This window comes from Chiloscyllium plagiosum, unplaced genomic scaffold (assembly GCF_037043375.1).
Source record: "Chiloscyllium plagiosum isolate Xiang-an unplaced genomic scaffold, Cpla_swu_hap1 HiC_scaffold_37, whole genome shotgun sequence".
NCBI lineage: Eukaryota > Metazoa > Chordata > Chondrichthyes > Orectolobiformes > Hemiscylliidae > Chiloscyllium > Chiloscyllium plagiosum.
The window spans coordinates 16136118-16156008 of record NW_028270175.1 but is presented as its reverse complement, the minus strand read 5'-3'; the positions used below and the strand labels follow the sequence as shown (position 1 = coordinate 16156008).

The 19891-nt window shown below is 40.7% G+C and overlaps 1 protein-coding gene across 1 annotated transcript in view; it reads right to left on the bottom strand.

Moving 5' to 3' along the window:
- Positions 1-14752: 14752 nt before the first annotated feature.
- skia (SKI proto-oncogene a) overlaps positions 14753-19891 on the bottom strand; it is a 187317-nt gene continuing 182178 nt past the window's right edge. Inside the window, exon 7 of the mRNA XM_043676022.2 lies at positions 14753-19282. Coding sequence (XP_043531957.1) covers positions 19094-19282 — 189 coding nt within the window. The 3' untranslated portion in view covers positions 14753-19093. The remainder of the gene's footprint in view (positions 19283-19891) is intronic.

Here is a 19891-nt window from a genome sequence, read left to right as displayed (position 1 = left end):
GAGCAGGGCAGCTGGTAATGGGAGGTCAGATCTTATAATGAAATCTCCAGGAATATATCCAACCACAGTTGGTAACCCTTGGCTCAGGCCTATAGAAGCTATTAAGTTTGCAGTTTTTAAAGGTCATTTTTGTGAAGAGTAACTTTATAGAAAGGGACACTTAGTTCCCTTTTCTTTTGGGAGGATTTCCTGTGCAGAAACGGAAAGCAATAGTTTTTTTTTAAAAAAAGTTGATGCAGAGGTCAGCACGCACAAAGAGAAGTTGCAAAACCTCAGGGATTCAGTTTCTTTCATGTGTGGGACGTTGGTTAATATTTTGTCTATTGCCACCTTTCTCCTGAAGTTGGCTGACTTTGCTGGATATTTATTTACCATCAATTACACGATGGCTGATTATCTACCTCAATGCCATTACAAATATTAAATAATCAAAAGTCAAAAAGTAGAGAGATATAAATCACTAACTACAGCTACAGAAAAATTGGCAGGAAAACTAACAGGGCTAAAGTCCTTTGGACCTGATGGGATGTATCTTAGTATACTAAAGAAAGTACCAATAGAGATAGTGGGTGCACTTGGGCGGCACAGTGCTCAGTGGTTAGTACTGCTGCCTCACAGTGCAAGAGACCCACATTCGATTCCCACCTTGGGCTACTGTGTGCAGCTTGCACATTCTCCCTGTGTCTGCATGGGCTTCCTCTGGTTTCCTCCTACAATCCAAAGATGTGCAGGTCAGGTGAATTGGCCATGCTAAGTTGCCCATGGTGTTAGGTGCATTAGTCAGGGGTAAATATAGGGTAAGGGAATGTGTCTGGGTGAGTTACTCTTTGGAGGGTTGGTGTGGACTTGTTGGGCCAAAGGTCCTGTTTCCATACTGTCGGGAATCGAATCGAATCGAATCATATTGAAATCCCTTACCCAGAATGCATTCAGTGCCCTTTTTCACCCTCAGCGCTTCCTCCATGTGCTGTTAAAATGGAGGAGTACAGATTTATCAGCTGAGGGAGCAGGAGGTTTCCTCACCCATACTTGACCTGATACCATGAGAATCCATAGTGTCCAGATTTGATGTTGAGGACTCCATGTTCAACTCCCTCCTGACTATATATCACTGTGCCATCACCTCTGCTGGCTCTGTCCTGCTAATGGGAGGAGACAATCTGTGCATGATGATAGTGATATCTAAGACATTGGTAAGCTATGGTTTACTAAGTAGGACCAGTTGCTTGACTAGTTAGTGGGGCAGTCCTCACAATTTTGGCAGCATCCCCCAGATGTTTGTAAGGAGGAGTTTGGGAGGGCTGGGTTTGACACTGTAATGTCCAGTGCCTAGTTCATTGCTAGATGGTTCATCTTCCCTTTCTTTAGTCTTCATAGCGGTTTGATATGACTATGTTGCTTGCTAGGTCATTGAAGAGTCATTCACATTGCTGTAGAAATGGAGTTACATGTAGGACAAGGTTTTCTTCCCTAAAAGGCAATAATGAACCAGATGAATTTTTGCAATAGTCTGTAATTAACAGTTTTATGATCACAACCACTGAGATTAGTTTTCAGTTCCAGATGTTTACTCATCAAATTTCAATTCCACCAACTGTTGTGGTAAGAGTTGAACCTGTGTCCTCAGAGCATTTGCCTGGACCCCTGGATCAGCAGTCAGGATCCTGACCATGACACCACCCCTTCTACTGATGTCAGTTGGAGCTAAACATGGCCTGCACACCGGTGAGAAAGCTTTAGCTCTGCTTCAAGATAGAGCTATTGAACTGGAGGTAGATTGTCTTTGAGGATGTCGAATTGATTTGAGATGCTGAGAATACAGTCAGTTTGGCCTGCCCTAAGGCCAGTGACTGGAGTGGGGAAAGTCAAGAGCAGGGATAGAATTTATGTCAGAGGTCAGTTTACCTGAGGTGTAACTGGAGGAAAAGGCTGCTCACGGAGAAATACATGCTAAACAAAACAACTTGATAATGCACTCTCCAGAGAGTACTTTGGTGAAACGCTGTTTGTCAGTACTGTATGTGTGCATCCTGACCACTTTCCAGCCAATGAGAAACCTCACTGTGTGTAGAGATGGGGTGGACCAAAATATTCCAGTTGTCTCATGCCCCTTTGAGATATTAAAATCAAGCTTAGGAGGAGGCTATTCAGCCTGAGTCCTGAAGAAGGGTTGCACCCAAAACATTGACTTCTCAATCTCCTGATGCTGCCTGGCTTGCTGTGTTCTTCCAGCCTCCTGCTTGTCTACCTTGAATTCCAGCATCTGCAGTTTATTTGTCTCTATTCTGCCCCTCCAGCTGATCTGCCATTCAGTTAGATCATGGCTGTTCTGTACCTTGATTTCCTTTGTTCCATCATCATGACCCAATGAAAATCTATTAACGATTCATCAGAGAGTCTAAGACTGTCTATTCTCAACATGAATAGAAGAGATATTGCTACAGAACCCTTTTTCCAGAGACGCTAATCCCTACTCAAGCATCCTGGAATCTTAGGCCTCACAAACTCTTCACTTCGCCCAGCTTCAGTTCTTGATGGCAACAGCTGTTCTTTACATTTCTCATTGTAATTAATCCCGAGAGCAATAAGAGATTCAAAGCAGGAAAGCCGGGAGGGTGGGGGGAGGGGGCAACACCTCTGGCCCTCTCTTTAATAATGGAGGGCGTTGCAGCCTGACCCATACCCACACAGCTATACAGAGACACACACAAACACGTACACACCCATGTACGCACATAGATAGATACACACACAAAGCCACACTCATGTATGTACATTGGCCTGTGCACTCACTTACATACAGACAGAGACACAGAGAGAGAGAGAGAGATGCACACATCCACACACAGCCAACAATGAGAAGCATGGGAAGGTAACGGTGCAAGTGAGAGATTGAGCGAGAGAAGAGGAGAGAGAGAGTAAAGGAACAGAGAGTTTGGGGGTCTCAGGAAAGGTTTTGAGGAAAAAAGAAAAATGGTGAGATTTTTTAAGATGGAGATTAAATCTTGATAACTTTTGGCTAAATTCATGGCTGACTGTGGTTTCCATGGCAACCTGAAGCTATTGTGTTTGACCCCTGAACCTAACTGGGAGCCACAGCTTCACGCACAATTAGAATGTGAGTCCCTGCAAAAGATATAGCATTATCCACTGCATTGTACTAGCTCCCTGAGTACAGGGATCCAGGCTATCCATGACAAATCTGGTGGCCCCTAATCATGGAACTCAAAATCATATTTCACAGAACAATTTAACAGCACCCAGAGTGGAGCCAATCTGTCCCCAAACTCTGCGTCAAATTCTGCTTCCTGAACATCTAGATTGTTTTAGCAGAGTCAGACTGCTGGAATAATTAATAAATATGATGTGCAGTCTCAGCGAGTAAGTGATAAGGGAGTTGGAGTTCGCTGCATGAAATGTAGAGCGACTCGGATGTGCCAGACACTCTCAATTCAAGCTCTACCCAACATATGTCTGTATTTGTATGCCCTTGTGTGCATCTGCAATGTGAGTTTATGTGAATTTGTTGCTCGTGTGTGTTACTGAAAATATGTGAGAATTTGTGAGGGTGTTTCTGCGCAAATGTGCAAGTGTTGCAAAAGGGGTACAAAACACCAGTAAAGTAACTATTGTCCTAGGACTGACTCCCTGTGAGGAGATAATGGCTAAATATTAGAAGAATATTGGCAAGCAAAGACAGAAATGAAACAGGCACACAAACACAATCACTATGACATATTGTTGAAATATCATACGTTGTCTTTAAATCCCCAGCATCTGCAATTGCATCATAGTGTCACCTTGGGACAAAGTATAAACTGGTAACCATTAGTCAAGCTGCACAGGAGGCAAGAAATCCAATGGATCCTGTACCACGGATGTTTGGCAAACAAGCACAAATCTGCCAACTCTAGTTATGAAAGTCTGCTTCATCCTTCAGTCACTTGTCTCCGCAGTGTTTTAATCTCCGAGTCTCATGAACTCAGAGCAGAAATTGGAAAGTGGAAGACAGTTTGGTAAAGATACCCCCAACTCCAGCCCAGGTAATACCAGTCTCCTCTGGGTGATACCGAATACCCTTATGTCTCCTCCATTGGGAAGTGAACACTTACCCATCATGGTCCTGGAGCATATCGATCACTTGCTGAGTGATATGTGTATGCCCACTCCCTTGGCAATATTGATTTCTTACATCCATCTCCTTCCCGGCGTAGGCCACCTTTAAATAGCAGTTAATGAGGGGAGTCGAATAAAAAGAAGAACCTCCCTCCCTTTCACTGTTTTGATCACACAGCACTGCCCTTTGATGTGAAGGGCAGTGCTTGTCACTGGCCACCCGGGTGTTTTCCTATCTTCCTGGTGGTGGAATTTGAATAAAGATTCGTGCACTTTGTGTCTTTCACTGTGTCTCACACCTGCACACACACACCATGGGTGCTGGGGAAAAAATAAGCACTACCGCACTTAGGTGGTAGTGCGGGGGTTAAATTAAAAAAAAAGTAAACCAGAGATTCAGCACTGCCCTTTGATATGAAGGGCAGTGTTTGTCACTGAAAAAAAAATAAAAATAAAAAAAAAATAAAAAGAAGAACCTCATGGACAGTTAACCAGCCAAACTCCATCTGACAGATTCACCATCACCGGAGTCCAGGCAATGAGGCACTGTCATTGAAAATCAAAATCTGGGCTGCAGTCAGGGCCTATTGGAATATAGATCTGCTGAATATTTCTGATATCTTCAAAAGTCCATTTCATAAGACCATAAGACATAGGAGTGGAAATAAGGCCACAATTTGTCTTTACCCTTTATTTCCTTTTATAGACATGGAATATTCGATATAATTAGACCCTGAGTACTTCATTGCTGAATTAAAGTGATATTATATAGGTAACCACAGCTTTCAATTGGTACACAGCAAGATCCCACTGACAACACACCGGTTGATCAGGTGGATTCTTTGGCAAAAATAAGAATTGCTGGAAATATGTTACATCGACAGTGAGTCAGGTAGACAAAGCGGGAGAGATTATAGAGAAGTGTCATATCCAAATTGCAACATGCCGCAGCATTGAATATGATCATTTTCAAGCTCTTTACAGATACTGTCTGATGTGTATTTCTCCCCATTTCCAGTTTTATTTCATATTTCTAACTTTAACTATTATCAATTATATTGTTTGAGGATGGGGAGAAATCCTTGCTCTTCCAAATGGATCTATTACATTCACGTGAAGAGGTGGACAGGCTCTGTTTAATATCTCATCCAAAGAACAGTGCAAATCTCCCTCAGTACTCCACTGCAGTGTTAACTTAGCTTTTGTACCAAGTCCCTAAACCCATTACCTTATGATCCAAGGACAAGACACAGACTTACAGAGCTAAACTGGCAAGAAGGTGGACAGCTTGTTCATTTTCCATGGAATATGTAATAAAACAACTCAGTAACTGCCATCAGAATAACTGTCTTCATGAGTGAAACCCACACAGCGCCTAAAGCATCTCATTGAAAGCCTGAGGACATTAGTTAAGTTAACATAACACAAGCTCTTTTGAGGAAACTGTCATATATAAAAGGGTCTATTCTGTGCTTCCTCACAACAACTGGGACCAGCTTTAATTAAACAGGAGCTTCTGAATTAATCAGCCACTAGTTAAGGTGACTGTAAGCACTGGGTGAAAGGCTAGCTGTGTATCATCACCATCCCAGATGGGGACAGAGAGTAAAGAGACATGAAGCACAGCAAATCAAAGGAAACAATCTTTGAGGCTTCAGAGCAACAACCGTGAGTGTTGGACCCAAATTGTCCCAGACCCATTAATTGGGTTGCAGCCAATTCAAATTATTTAGACACGTGTAGGCTTTATCAATGACCTCCCACCTCTAGCTGTCCCACTCAATCAAACAGCCTTTTTCCATACTCAATATTGCAAAACTGAGAATCTAAGAAGTTTCCACGTCTATGCATGGGTAATATAGAGATGATGTTGCCACTTGTGGGGGAGTTCAAAACTAGGGACCATAAATATAGCTGTATTCATGGGGAAGGTAGATAAACACATGAGGAGAATGGATTAGATGGAAGTGATAATGAAGTGAGATGACAGAGGTGCGTGGAAACCTTTGTAGATCATAAACACTGGAATAGATCTATTGGGCCGAATGGTCTATTTCTGTGCAATAGGTTCTCTATTAATCAATTATAACAGAAAGTGTTCATGGATGGTGGCTCAGTGGTTGGCACTGCTGCCTCACAGCTCTGGGGACCCGGGTCTAATTCCAGCTTGAGGTGACTGTTTGTGTGGTTTTTGCAAGTTCTCCCTGTGTCCGCATAGGTTTCTGCTATGTCCTCTGGTTTCCCCCCACAGTCCAAGGATTTGCAGGTTAAGTGCATTGGCCATGGTAAATTGTGCTGTAGTATCAAGGGATGTGTAGGTGAGAGGGATTAGCCATGGGAAATGCATGGTTACGGTCTGGGTGGGATGTTCTTCGGAGGGTCAGTGTGGACATGATGGCCTGAATGGCCTCTTCCTGCACTGCAGGGATTCTAGACAATTCAAAGGAAATCACTCAATTTGTTTCACAGTATAATTTTTCTCCTCAGTTGCTCATTCCATTTGGAGATACCAGCCAAATTCACTGGTAGCATTTTCACCCCGAATCAAAAGATATTGGTTCAAGTCTCACTGCAAGGATTTGAGCACCTAATCTGGGTTGATACTTCTGTGCAGTACTGATGAAGTGTTGCACTGCTGCCATCTTTCAGATGAACTCAGACGAAGATGTTAAGTTGAAGCCCTGTCTGTTCTCTCAGATGTGTGCAAAAAGATCACATGGCACTGTTGTGCAAGGGAATTCTCACTGGTGATCTGGGCCAATATTTACCCCATTGCTAATATCACTTCAACAGTTTATCTGGCCATTATCACATTACTGTTTGTGGGAATGTAACGTACAATTTGGCTGCTGTGTTTCAAAGCTCACACGAGTGACTTCACTTCAAAAAGTACTTCAGTAGCTGTGCTGTCTTTGAGGCTGGTTCAGGTACTATACAGATGTAAGTTTTTCTTTTTTGTTGTTGTACTGTACCAAGTGAGATCAGCTAATTCAACAGAGGGCAAAGGTCAAATTGGAGTCCTTTCCTGCATGGCTCAATGCCGGGCAGTCACTTGCCCATTAAATAATTGTGGGGTGGGGGCCAGAATGGGTGCAACTAAAGCCTACTGAGGAGGGTAATAATGCCACCAAGTTAGTATGGCCCTGATGCTTTGAATGTCGTAGGCAAACAATAATTTTTTATGTGATGTGTAAGTTATTCACTTAATTGAAATTGACTGTAACATTAAAACAAAATGAAGCAATATTAAAGGTGTTGATATCTTGTGCCGCAGGCAATCGTGAGTCGTCAGCAATATTCTCACTTTAATGTCCTCAGCGAACCCACAGAGCAATCATCTTTTTGATCCTCACGGAGCAGTCGCATATAATTTGCACATTAATAGAACCGCATCCCTCTGATTAATATAAAACATATCAATCATTGCTGTTGGGGGATTGGGCCTTATGCGTGAATATTCAATCTCAGCCAACACTCTGGGGAACCTCTGTCTGCAGAACAGCTTGCAGGTCACTGAACATTGAACTGAAGCTCCCATCACTTACCATTACCATCAAACACAGCACAGCGCCTGAAACAAAGCGGCCTGGTGCCCTGAGGGGGGTGACAGGTGGGGGAAGGGTCAAAATCTTTAGCCCTGTTTAGAGTACAGCTGGGAACCTGTGTTAGTACTGAACTCTGTTTACAAATTACGCAATTGACTTTGATGAAGGGATGGAAGGTATGGTTGCTGAATTTGATGATGACTCAAAGATGTGAAGAGGATTCAAGGAGGTTACAAACTATATTGATGAGTGAATTGACTGGGCAAAGATTGGCTTAAATGTGGGAAAACTGAAAATGCCCTTTTTAGCAGGAAGAATTTAAAAAATGATCTAACTGGTGAGAGATTGAAGAGCTCCGAGATGCAGAAGGACCTGGGTGTCCTTATGCATGAATTGCAAAAGGTTAGTGTGGAGAGACATACAGTCATAGAGATATACAACACGGAACCAGACCTTCGGTCCAACTTGCCCATGCCGACCAGCTATCCCAACCCAATCTAGTCCCATTTGCCAGCACCTGGCCTATATCCCTCTAAACCTTTCCTACTCACATACCCATCCAGGTGCCTTTTAAATGTTGTCATTGTACCGATCTCCATAACTTCTGGCAGTTCATTCCATACATGCACAATATTCTGCATGAAAATGTTGCCCCTTTGGTCCCTTTTATATCTTTCCCCTCTCACCGTAAACCTATACCCTCTAGTTCTGGACTCCCCCACCCCAAGGAAAAGACTTTGTCTATTTATCCTATCCATGCCCCTCATGATTTTATAAACCTGAAGGTCACCCCTCAGTCTCTGACGCTCCAGGGAAAACAGCCTCAGCCTATTCAGCCTCTCCCTATAGCTCAAAACCTCCAATCCTGGCAACAACCTTGTAAATCTTTTCTGAACCTTTTGAAGTTTCACAACATTCTTCCGATAGGAAGGAGACCAGAATTGCACGCAATATTCCAAATGTGGCCTAACCAACGTCCTGTACAGCCGCAACATGACCTCCCAACTCCTGTACTCAATACTCTTACCAATAATGGAAAACATATCAAACACTTTCTTCACTATCCTATCCACCTGTGACTCTACTTTCAAGGAACTATGAACCTGCACTCCAAGGTCTTTTTCATCAGCAGCACTCCTAGGACCTTATCATTAATTAGATTACTTACAGTGTGGAAACAGGCCCTTCAGCCCAACAAGTCCACTCCAACCCGCTGAAGCCCAACCCACCCAGACCCATTCCCCTACAGTTACCCCTTCACCTAACACTACGGACAATTTAGCGTGGCCAATTCACCTAATCTGCACATTTTTGGACTGTAGGAGGAAACTGGAACACCCGGAGGAAACCCACGCAGAGACGGGGAGAATGTGCAAACTCCACACAGTCAGTGGTGTGAGGTAGCAGTGCTAACCACTGTGCCACTGTGCCGCCCATTAAGTGTATAGGTCCTGCTAAGATTTGCTTTTCCAAAATAGAGCAACTCATATTTATTGAAATTAAACTCCATCTGCCACTCCTCAGCCCATTGGCCCATTTAATCAAGATCCAGTTGTACTCTGAGGTAACCTTCTTCGCTGTCCACTGCACCTCAAGTTTTGGTGTCATCTACAAACTTATTAACTGTACCTCCTATGTTCACATCCAAGTCGTTTATATAAATGATGAAAAATAGTGGACCCAGCGCTACTCCTTGTGGCACTCTTCCATTCACAGGCCTCCAGTCTGAAGAGCAACCTTCCACCACCACCCTGTCTTCTACCTTTGAACCAGTTCTATATCCAAATGGCTAGTTATCCCTATATTCCATGAGATCTAACCTTGCAAGCCAGTCTCCCATGGAGAACCTTGTCAAACGCCTCACTGAAGTCCATATAGATCAGTCCACTACTCTGCCCTCATCAATCCTCTTTGTTACTTAGAGTTATGGAGTCATAGAGACGTACAGCACGGAAATAGACCTTTCCATTCAACCCGTCCATATTGACCAGATATCCCAACCTAATCTAGTCCCATGTACCAGCACTTGGCCCATATCCTTCTAAACCCTTCCTATTCATATACCCATCCTGATGCCTTTTAAACGTCGCAATTGTACCAGCCTCCACCACTTCCTCTGGCAGCTCATTCCATACACGCACCACCCTCTGAATAAAAATATTGCCCCTTAGGTCTCTTTTATATCTTTCCCCTCTAGTTGTGGACTCCCTCACCCAGGGAAGAGACTTTGTCTATTTATCCTGTCCATGCCCCTCATGATTTTGTAAACTTCTATAAGGTCACCCCTCAGCCGCCGATGCTCCCAGGAAAACAGCCCCAGACTATTCATTCTCTCCCTTTAGCTCAAATTCTCCAACCCTGGCAACAGCCTTGTAAATCTTTTCTGAACCCTTTCAAGTTTCACAACACCTTTCCGATAGGAAGGAGACCAGAATTGCATGCAATATTCCAACAGTGGCCTCACCAATGTCCTGTACAGCCGCAACAGATATCCCAACCTGACCTCCGTAACATGACCTCCCAACTCCTGTACTCAATACTCTGACCAATAGAGGAAAGCATACCAAATGCCTTCTTCACTATCCTATCTACCTGCGACTCCACTTTCAAGGAGCTATGAACCTGCACTCCAAGATCTCTTTGTTCAGCAACACTCCCTAGGACCTTACCATTAAGTGTACAAGTCCTGCTAAGATTTGCTTTCCCAAAATGCAGCTGCACGCATTTATCTAAATTAAACTCCACCTGCCATTTCTCAGCCAATTAGCCCATCTGATCAAGATCCCATTATAATCTGAGGTAACCTTTTTTGCTGTCCACTACACCTGCCCTGCCTTATTTCCCAAGAGTAATTCAAGTTTTGCACCTTCTCTAGTAGGTACGTCCACATACTGAATCAGAAAACGTTCTTGTACATGCTTAGAAATTCTCTCCATCTGAACCCTTAACACTATGGCAGTCCCAGTCTACGTGTGGAATGTTAAAATCCCCTACCATAACCACCCTATTATTCTTCCAGATAACTGAGATCTCCTTACAAATTTGTTTCTCAATTTCCCGCTGACTATTAGTGGGTCTATCATACAATCCCAAGAAGGTGATTATCCCTTTCTTATTTCTTAGTTCCACCCAAATAACTTTCCTGGATGTATTTCCGGGAATATCCTTATTCAGTACAGCTGTAATGCTATCCCTGATCAAAAACGCCACTCCCCCCTCCTCTCTTGCCTCCCTTTCTACCCTTGCTGTGGCTTTTGTATCTTGGAACATTAAGCTGCCAGTCCTGTCCATCTTTGAGTCATGCTTCTGTAATTGCTGTGATATCCCAGTCCCATGTTCCTAACCATGGCCTGAGTTCATTTGCCTTCCCTGTTAGGCCTCTTGCATTGAAATAAATGTAATTTATCCGTCCAACCTTGTTCCCTGCTTTGTCCCTGCCCGTCCTAACTGTTTTACTCACTTCTTCTCCCAACTGTACCAGTCTCAGATTGATCTCTTTCCTCACCATCTCCCTGGGTCCCACTTCCCCTCCCTCCCCCAACCTTACTGGTTTAAATCGACCTGAGCAGCTCTAGCAAATCTCCCTGACAATATATTAGTCCCCTTCCAATTCAGCTGCAATCGGCCTTCTGGTATAGGGGACTTCTATCCCAGAAGAGATTCCAATAATCCAAAAATGTGAATCCTTCTGCCATACACCAGTTCCTCAGCCACACATTCATTTGCTCTATCCTTCTAATCCTACTCTCACTAGATCATAGCACTGGGAATAATCCAGATATTAATATACTCAAGGACCTTTTTAAATTCCTGCCTAACTCTCTACATTCTCCCTTCATAATCTCACCCTTTCCCCTTGCTATATCGTTGGTTCCAATGTGTACAATGACGTCCTGCTGGGCCCTCTCCTCCTTGAGAACATTTTGCACCATCTCTGAGACATCCTTGATCCTGGCACCAGGGAGGCAACACACCATTCTGATTTTTCGCTGCTAGCCACAGAAACTTCAATCTATGCCTCGAACTAGAGAGTTCCCTAACACAATCGATCCCTTGGAACCCAATTTACTCCAGATTGCATTAGAGCCAGTCTCAATACCAGAAACCTGACTGTTCATGCTACATTCTCCTGAGAATCTATCACTCCCTACATTTTTCAAAACAGCATACTTGTTTGAAATAGGGATAGCTGCAGAAGACTCCTACACTACCTGCCTATGTCTTATACCTTTCCTGGAGTTAACCCATCTATGTGACTGTATCTGTGATTTTTCTCCCTTCCTATAACTGCCATCCATCACACCCCCTCACTCTTGTAAATTTCTCATTGTCTCTAACTGTTGCTCCAACCAATCCATTCGATCTGATAGCATTCGCAACCAATGGCATTTATTGCAGATATAATCCTCAGTAACATGTAAACTCTCCCTAAACTCCACATCTGACAAGAAGAGCATATTAGTCTACTAAGGACCATTTTTGCTTCTTCCAATCTGCAGACCCAGAAAATAGCAACCTCTTCAAAAAACTCAATCAAGTTCGTGAGAAATGATTTCCCACGCATAAAGCCATGCTGACTTACATGAAATTAGGAAACCTAATAGAATGTTTTCACTTATTGCCAGGAAAACTGAATACTAAAGTAAGAAGGATAAACTTCAATGTTACGAGGGACTAGTGTGACTGCAGTCATAATACTGTTCACAATATTGGTTACGTTATTAAAGGAAGGATTTAAATACAGGGACTGTTTCGAGAAAGTTTATTAGCCTAATATCTGGAATTGGTAGATAGTCTTGTGTGAATTGTTTCGACAGGCTTGTGTCTGCTGGAGGTTAGAAAAGTAAGAGGTGCCTTAATTGAAACATTAGATCCTGAGGGGATTGTGGAGAGGATATTTTCTGGTCTTTTGGGAGAATCTAGAATTATTTAAAAATCAGGGCTTATCAATATAAAATAGTGATGAGGTGAAACATTTCCTTTCACAGAATTGTGAGTCATTGGAACTCTCTTCTTGAAAAGGTTGTGGAAGCAGAGTCCTTGGATATGTTTTTAAGGTAGAGACAGACTGATTTTTGTTAAGCAACCAGTTGAAAGGTTATTAAGGTTATGTAGGATTGTGGATTGATGTTACAATCAGATCAATCATGACCTTATTGAATGGTGAAGGCTCAAGAGGCTGAATAGCCTACTCCTACAAGAGCTTTGTATAATACAACTAATTCATAGTGATATTATTTACTCCATGTTTCATGTGGAAATTTTCTCTTTTTCCCTTTTGGTGTTGACTTTTCTGGACCTTTGGCTCAATGCTAACAATTTTGTCCTCCACATGTACTTGTCCAAGTGAAGGCTATTTGACATTGCATGCAAGCATTTTATTATAAAATACAGTTTCCAGGCATGTTTGTAAGGTCTTCAGTTCCACCAAAGGGATAAGTAGATGGGGTGCGGTTAGCATGAGCTGGATCAGTGTAGTTTCCTGCATTCCAAACTATATGCAGTGTTTTGGAGAGCTGGGAACTGTTCAGTTGTCTGTATTATTGGCTTGTAATGTTCCAAGGCTTTGATAAAATAACAGTCGCTAAGTATAAACATTAAGTTCATTGTGTTTTTAAGAGTTAATGTTCATCAGGAGATTCACCTCATGTTGATACAAAGATTCAATCTAAATCTCTTGCTATTCTTGGTAGACAGGAAAAAATTATCTCTGCCTATGATTAGTTTGACAATTCAGTGACCTCCAGTAGTTTCACTGAATCAGGGTGAAGGTTAAATGTTAACTGCATCAACAATTATGTACAAAGATATAAGTAGTTTTGCACAGCCTAGTGAATCTGCAACATTTAAAAAAAGATTTGAATTTCAATACTGCCATTTATGACCTCAGGGTATCTGTAAGTGCTGTAAAACTAGTGAAGTACCTTTTTAAGTATAGTTCACTGCAATCAATTGTAACACAGCAAGAGCCCACAAACAGCAATGTTATAATGACCAAAACTACCCTTTGGTGATAAGGGTAAAGGATGTTGACTCAGTGTACCAAGAAATCTCTCCTATTCTTCCTTAAGGTAGTGGTATTGGATCTTTTATGTCCACCTGACATACATGGCATGGTTTAATGCTTTACCTGAAGGCTGGCATCACTGACAGAGCAGCATTCCCTCAGTACTGGCCTAACTCCTCAACCAGGATTTGTTTTCTCGATTCAGTTTTGTTTGTAAAGAAGAAGTGATTCCTCAAGTATAAGGCCATAAGATATGGGAGCAGAAATTAGGCCATTTAGCCTATCGAATCTGCTCTGCCATTCAATCATGGCTGATGAGTTCCTCAACCCCATTCTCCCGCTTTCTGCCTGTAACCCTTGATCCCATTGATACTCAAGAACCTATCTCAGTCTTTAATATACTCAATGACCTGGCCCCCACAGCTTTATGTGGCAATGAATTCCATAGATTCACCACTCTCTGGCTAAAGAAGTTTCTCTTTATTTCCATTCTAAAAGGTATTACCTTTACTCTAAGGTTGTGCCCTCGGGTCCTAGTCTCTCCTACCAATGGAAATATCTTCCCAACATCTACTCTATCCAGGCTATTCAGTAATCTGTAAATTTCAAATAGATCCCCCCATATGCTTCTAAACTCCACTGAGTATAGACCCTGCGCAAATGAAAGGATAATCAGCTAGAAATTCTAGAGTTTATGATAAAAAGATGATGTGTGAAATGGGGTTGGAATTAGATTGTGTTCACCTGTAATGCCTCTGCTGATCAGCTGACCTGCTGATACATTTAAGAATAGTTACCCAGCCAATGTATCAGAGAGCTTCTGGTATCCATGAGACTATACCTTAGCAAGAACCTTGATCGGGGAAGAAACTGAAGTCAGGTGCTTATTGCTTTCTTCTGTGCACTCTCCTTTCACACATTTGTTTCTAGAGTACATCAAATGTCAAATGCAGGTGATGACCTCATTGTACCAGTACTGCCACCGCATTACAGGAACCAGAAATTTATTAATAGAGTTGACTCTATCATAGTTGTCACTGTTGGCTGTTATAAACCTGAACAAACACTTTGAGAAAGAACATCATCTGGGCAAACTTTTTTTTATTTATGGTAATGCCATCTATACACTGTACATTCAGTCACTGTGTCCATTGCAAACTGTGGTTTTGCATTGCTATTTCATTCACATCTCATCAAGTCCTTTATTTTACAATATTACTGGTGGAAAAGGCAGGGAGTGGAACGTGAGAAAGGGGCGAGGGGGGAGAAAAGACATAGGTACACAGCACAATAGATAAATAGGCTGAACAAGTTCTTTGTTTAGGCATTTATAAACAAGAAAGCATACATTTATTATGACATAAAAATAGTGCTAAAGAATGGAAATTAAGTTGCTTGTTTTAGCAGCAGCTTATATACGAAACAAAAATATAAATATGCTGAAATGCATAGGTAACATGACTGAATCCTGCTGGCTGATGTGAAAGGAGAAAGCAGTAGAAAGCCCCAATTATAGTGTCATTCAAGATCAAATAATAATTATTCATGGATTTGAAAATTATTCCAAGGATAAAAATCTGATGTGCTTTTTAAAAGGGAAGCCTTTAAGGTGGGGGAAGGGGAATTATTAAAAAGAGATTTCTTAAACACCAATAAAAAGGCATAGTTTGAGGGTGCTTAGTGGGGTGAGGGGGGGTGGGTTGAAGGTGTCGAGGTGAGGAGGAATCATTTCAATGAGATTCCTAATGAACAATTACTGACTGCAGTAATTCAGGCAACAACGCAATCAATTAACAAGATAACTAAGATGTATTAAAGTTCGGAGAGAAAAAAAATGAGTGAGCACATATACACTTATAATACATAGCATAAAATGAAACCAAGTATTTACAGGTTTTATTTGTACATTGGCTAGCTTGTAGTGAAGCAGTTTAAAATGATTACTGGGTTTTTATGCCAATAGGTCCCCTTGAATAGAAGGCTCAGGGCTTTTATTCAAAGCACGAGTTTAGATTTGATGTCCATATATAAAAAAAATCCCTTGTTTCCAACTGGAAATAACTGGCATCAGTTGACCAAACAATAGCCAATGGGAATAGTAAAGTTAAAACGGAGACTGCACCATAATAATAGATTATTGAATTAATGTGTGTTAAGGATTAAAATACTGCTTTATGTGTTAGGTATACATTACGTAAAAAAAAAGACGATCCACACACGTCACACACAAAGAACTAACCGGTATAAAAATAATAAAAAACTACGTTAACATAAAAATACGAAACACTATATTTTTCTGTTATTATTGTTGTAATCAACTCTTCTCTGCACATTTCTCTCCTTTGCATGCAAAATTCTACAGGATTCATCAAAAACTATTTGAACAAAACTGTTTTCCATCAAGTAACTCTGGACATTATTGGTGCAAAAACCCAGCTGTAGTTAGCTGCCCCTTGGGTATAAAGCATTATTGCTGAAGAATGTTTTCATTTAAAAAACTTTTTTATTTCTGCTTTTTTTTTGCTTTTTTTCCCCACAATTTATTTGAAACTATAAGGTAATGTGAATCGTCACAACGGACGGAACAATTAGCGGGCTTACAAAAGAACACAAGACATTTCGTCTGCTAGGAGTCAGTAACTGGTAATGTACTGCTTCTCCTGTTTTTGCATTACCGTATCAAACAAGAAAAAGTCAATAAAACAGACTGCATGAGACACCAGGAAAGGAGAGATAATGACATATAAGGCTGAACTTTTTTTGCATATTATATAAACATAAAACCCTTAATATACAAGTTTTAATGCCCATTAAAGAGTACTGTATGGTAGAAATATTGAACTCCATGCATATGAAAGATATTGAGTTCTCATTAAGAAAAAAAGCAGAAATATTCCACATAATTGCATAAATATGATTATGCTCTGTTTGCATTGCACTCATAATGGGGGAATTGTGTGTTTTTTGTTAAAATTTTGTATTCACAAAAGTGAAGCTGGATCCCATTAAGTATTGGGATTGTCACAATCTGGGGTTACACCCTGCAAAGATTTGCAATATTCATCCCATTTCCTTCAGATTTTTGATTTACATCAGACACGTCCCACATCTCTTGAGCTGCCCTGACAACTCTTCCACTTAAACTAAATTCAAAAGATCCGCCTCTTAAATCTTACAGTAACAATGGTTATTATACTGGATTCATGCAGAATATCTTAAATTTTTTAAATTTTTAAAAAATTCATTCCATGTGATAAATATTTTTTTTAGCCTTATTAATGAAACACAGCAGCGGGTGTCTTTTAAGTATTAAGAGAGAAAAACATATGAATGTAATTTACTGAGAATTACACTAATGTCAGATTACTAGATCTTATTGGGTCCTACATGGGCTTTGGAAAAAATGCAGCAGGTGTAAAACAAGTATTTGTAATTTTTTTGTCTTCACCATTCCCACACACCCCTGCACAGTTCACAACTGTTTAGGTTGTCAAGCAAATTCGTAGTAGGGCAAATCAAGCTAAGTAGTTCAGTGTCCCACAAAACAGATCTGACTCCATGCTATAGTTCCTGATTTTGGTTGGGGAACTTGTAACGGAGATGGTGGTCCAATAAAATCAGAGCATGAGTCAATGTTGTACTGTTTGTGACCATGACACATGTCTGTGTCCAGATTACATTCCTGTTGAATTGTTAAGATGACACAGCACAGTTGAGTTAGGAGATGGGAGGGAGAATGGTTAGACTGGAGGTGGGGGCGAGGTGGAATTTTGTTTTTACAAATAGATGAGCAAAAATGGGAGGAACATGAAAAGTGCAGTAAGTAAACCAAACAAAGATCTTGCTTCCTCCAAGATGCAATATCTGATATATGTTTGGTAATAAAACTGGGAGACAAATTTGGGATTCAAACAGTTAATGCAACTGAAGCAAGGAACAGCAAAGTGTAAAGAATTTTTTTTCCTTTGCAGTCACCACTTCCCTCCCAGAAAGTGAATTAAAATACAAACAAATTCTTCTTAGCAGTAAGGATTTAAATATGAATTCAGATTTGTTCTGTGCAGAAGTTCTTACTGTGAAATTAATCCTATTGCAGTTTGTTGACAAGAGTGATGTATGCTCATATGAAAAAGCAAGTAGTCCTATCACTTTTTTTTAAGGGAGCACCATAAATATAACATTTTACTAGCAAGGTACCCAATTGATCCTGCATTCTGTAAATGTTAGTTCAGTGAACAGAGTAAAGCACTGAACAATACAAAGCATAAACAAAAATAATAACAAGAAACAGAACTAAAAAAAGTGAATGAATGAGTACTGTAAATACTGTGAACAAAGAAAAGCAGCAGTTTCAGGAAGCTGCTTTTATTAAATTTACTGGTTGCAAAAACTTGTATTTTGGAATGGTGTCTTAATCATAATAAATTATTTTGTCATTGCATGTAATCTCAACAACTGCCTCATTTTTTTGTGACATTGCTCTCTTCCTCCATCCATTTTCTTCTTTTAACTGAAGTGTACTGGAACTAGAATCACATTCAGAACACATCTATTTTTAATTTCTCTCAAACAAAAACATAAACAGAGACAAAATAAACTCCCAAGTCTTTCTGTAGAATGCTCTGTCACTGGTAAGGCCAAGCAAGTTATAACATCCCCACCAGCTGATAATAATCCAACCAAAGAAGAGGTAGGGTAGGGGAAATAAATTGACACAGTCTCCATGAGTCATTTTTCTTTAGTTTAAAGGAAGGGGTTTGTCGTAATGTTGTTTCATGGCTTCTCATCTGACTCATGGTGAAGTTCTCTAAATAAAGAAAAAAATGAAAAGTGTTGGGGAGCATCACCAGCCCATACAACAGACAGTCCTGGGGAAACTGCACGTGAAATATTAAGGGAGAAGTAAAAGTTTCATAACAACTGCACATAATTCAAAGATGGTTTAAAATCAAGTCTTCTATTTTCCAAAGGTTTTTTTTTCTGTTTCTATATTCCAATAGCTTATTACAAAAGTAGAATCTGAAGAGTTCTGTAAATTAACCAGAGAAAGTACTATTGTCCCTCCCCGACCATTTTTTTCTTCTTTCTCCCTTCTAGTTTATTTGGTACTATAGTTGTCCAGGAATCCTGTACACCATGTGATACATCGTAGAGAAAAAGAAAAGAAATTTCAGAAAAAAACGTCCTCGGTGCTGTCACTAACCACAGTAAAATATCTCAGGTACGGCTGAGTATTTGATGTCTGGCAGGATGGCAGGCGCACATTTTCTGAGCTGTGCTGTCTCACTTAGGGAAGGATAGTTTCAGTGCGTGTCTGAAGTAACATTCTTTCTCCGAAAACAGTCAACTCTTGCATCCTCTGTGTGTATGTATGAATATGCAAACATACATTCACACACAAACATACAATTTTATGAATTCTCTTTTAAATTTCACTGTCTTTTGAAACCACCTTGCTGGTAGTGGAGTTACTTGGTTTCAGCCAGAGTTGTTCCTGAAGCTCCTTCACCATTTTTTCCAAGTGTTCCCGTGCCTCTCGCTCCCGAAGGAGGTCTGCACGCAGCTGTTCCCGATCCGCCTCAGCATGTTGTAACTTGACCTGCAACTCTTCAATCTGAAAAATAGAAGTGGAATTAAATAAAATAAACCATTATGATTCTGTGTAAATTGTACACATTCTATTCCATGAGGAAAGAGGCTACTTCATTAGCAAAAAGTGCATGATAGATTGGCATTGTAGAACTGCAGAAACACAGAGACACAAATAATGTTATTTATTTTATGGAACTGACTTCAGGAAATAGACTATAACAGATCAAGAAGACTGCATGTTGATAATGAACATGGTATAATACAGATTTATTACCTGTCCTAATTTGTCAATTTCATCTTACAGTATCAAATTTACTCAATTATATAGCAAAAATACAGTGTCTGATTTACAGTCTGATACCTGGTGGCTCAAGGAGCTGAATGGCTTGCTGTAGTTCCTAACATTCCTATCAAGTGACTGTTACTCATTGGGGTAAATTGCCTATGTGGCATTTTGGGAATAGTTGCAAAGATAGGGTGCTGTGTTCAGCTCCTGGAACTCAATGTTGATACGTTTTTTTGTGTTAAGCAAGGCTTGTATTTGCAGTTGGGAATGTAATGTGATGAAAAGCCACATCACAGAGCTGAAATCTAATGTAGAGTATGTATTTCAAGTTATAGTAAGGATCAA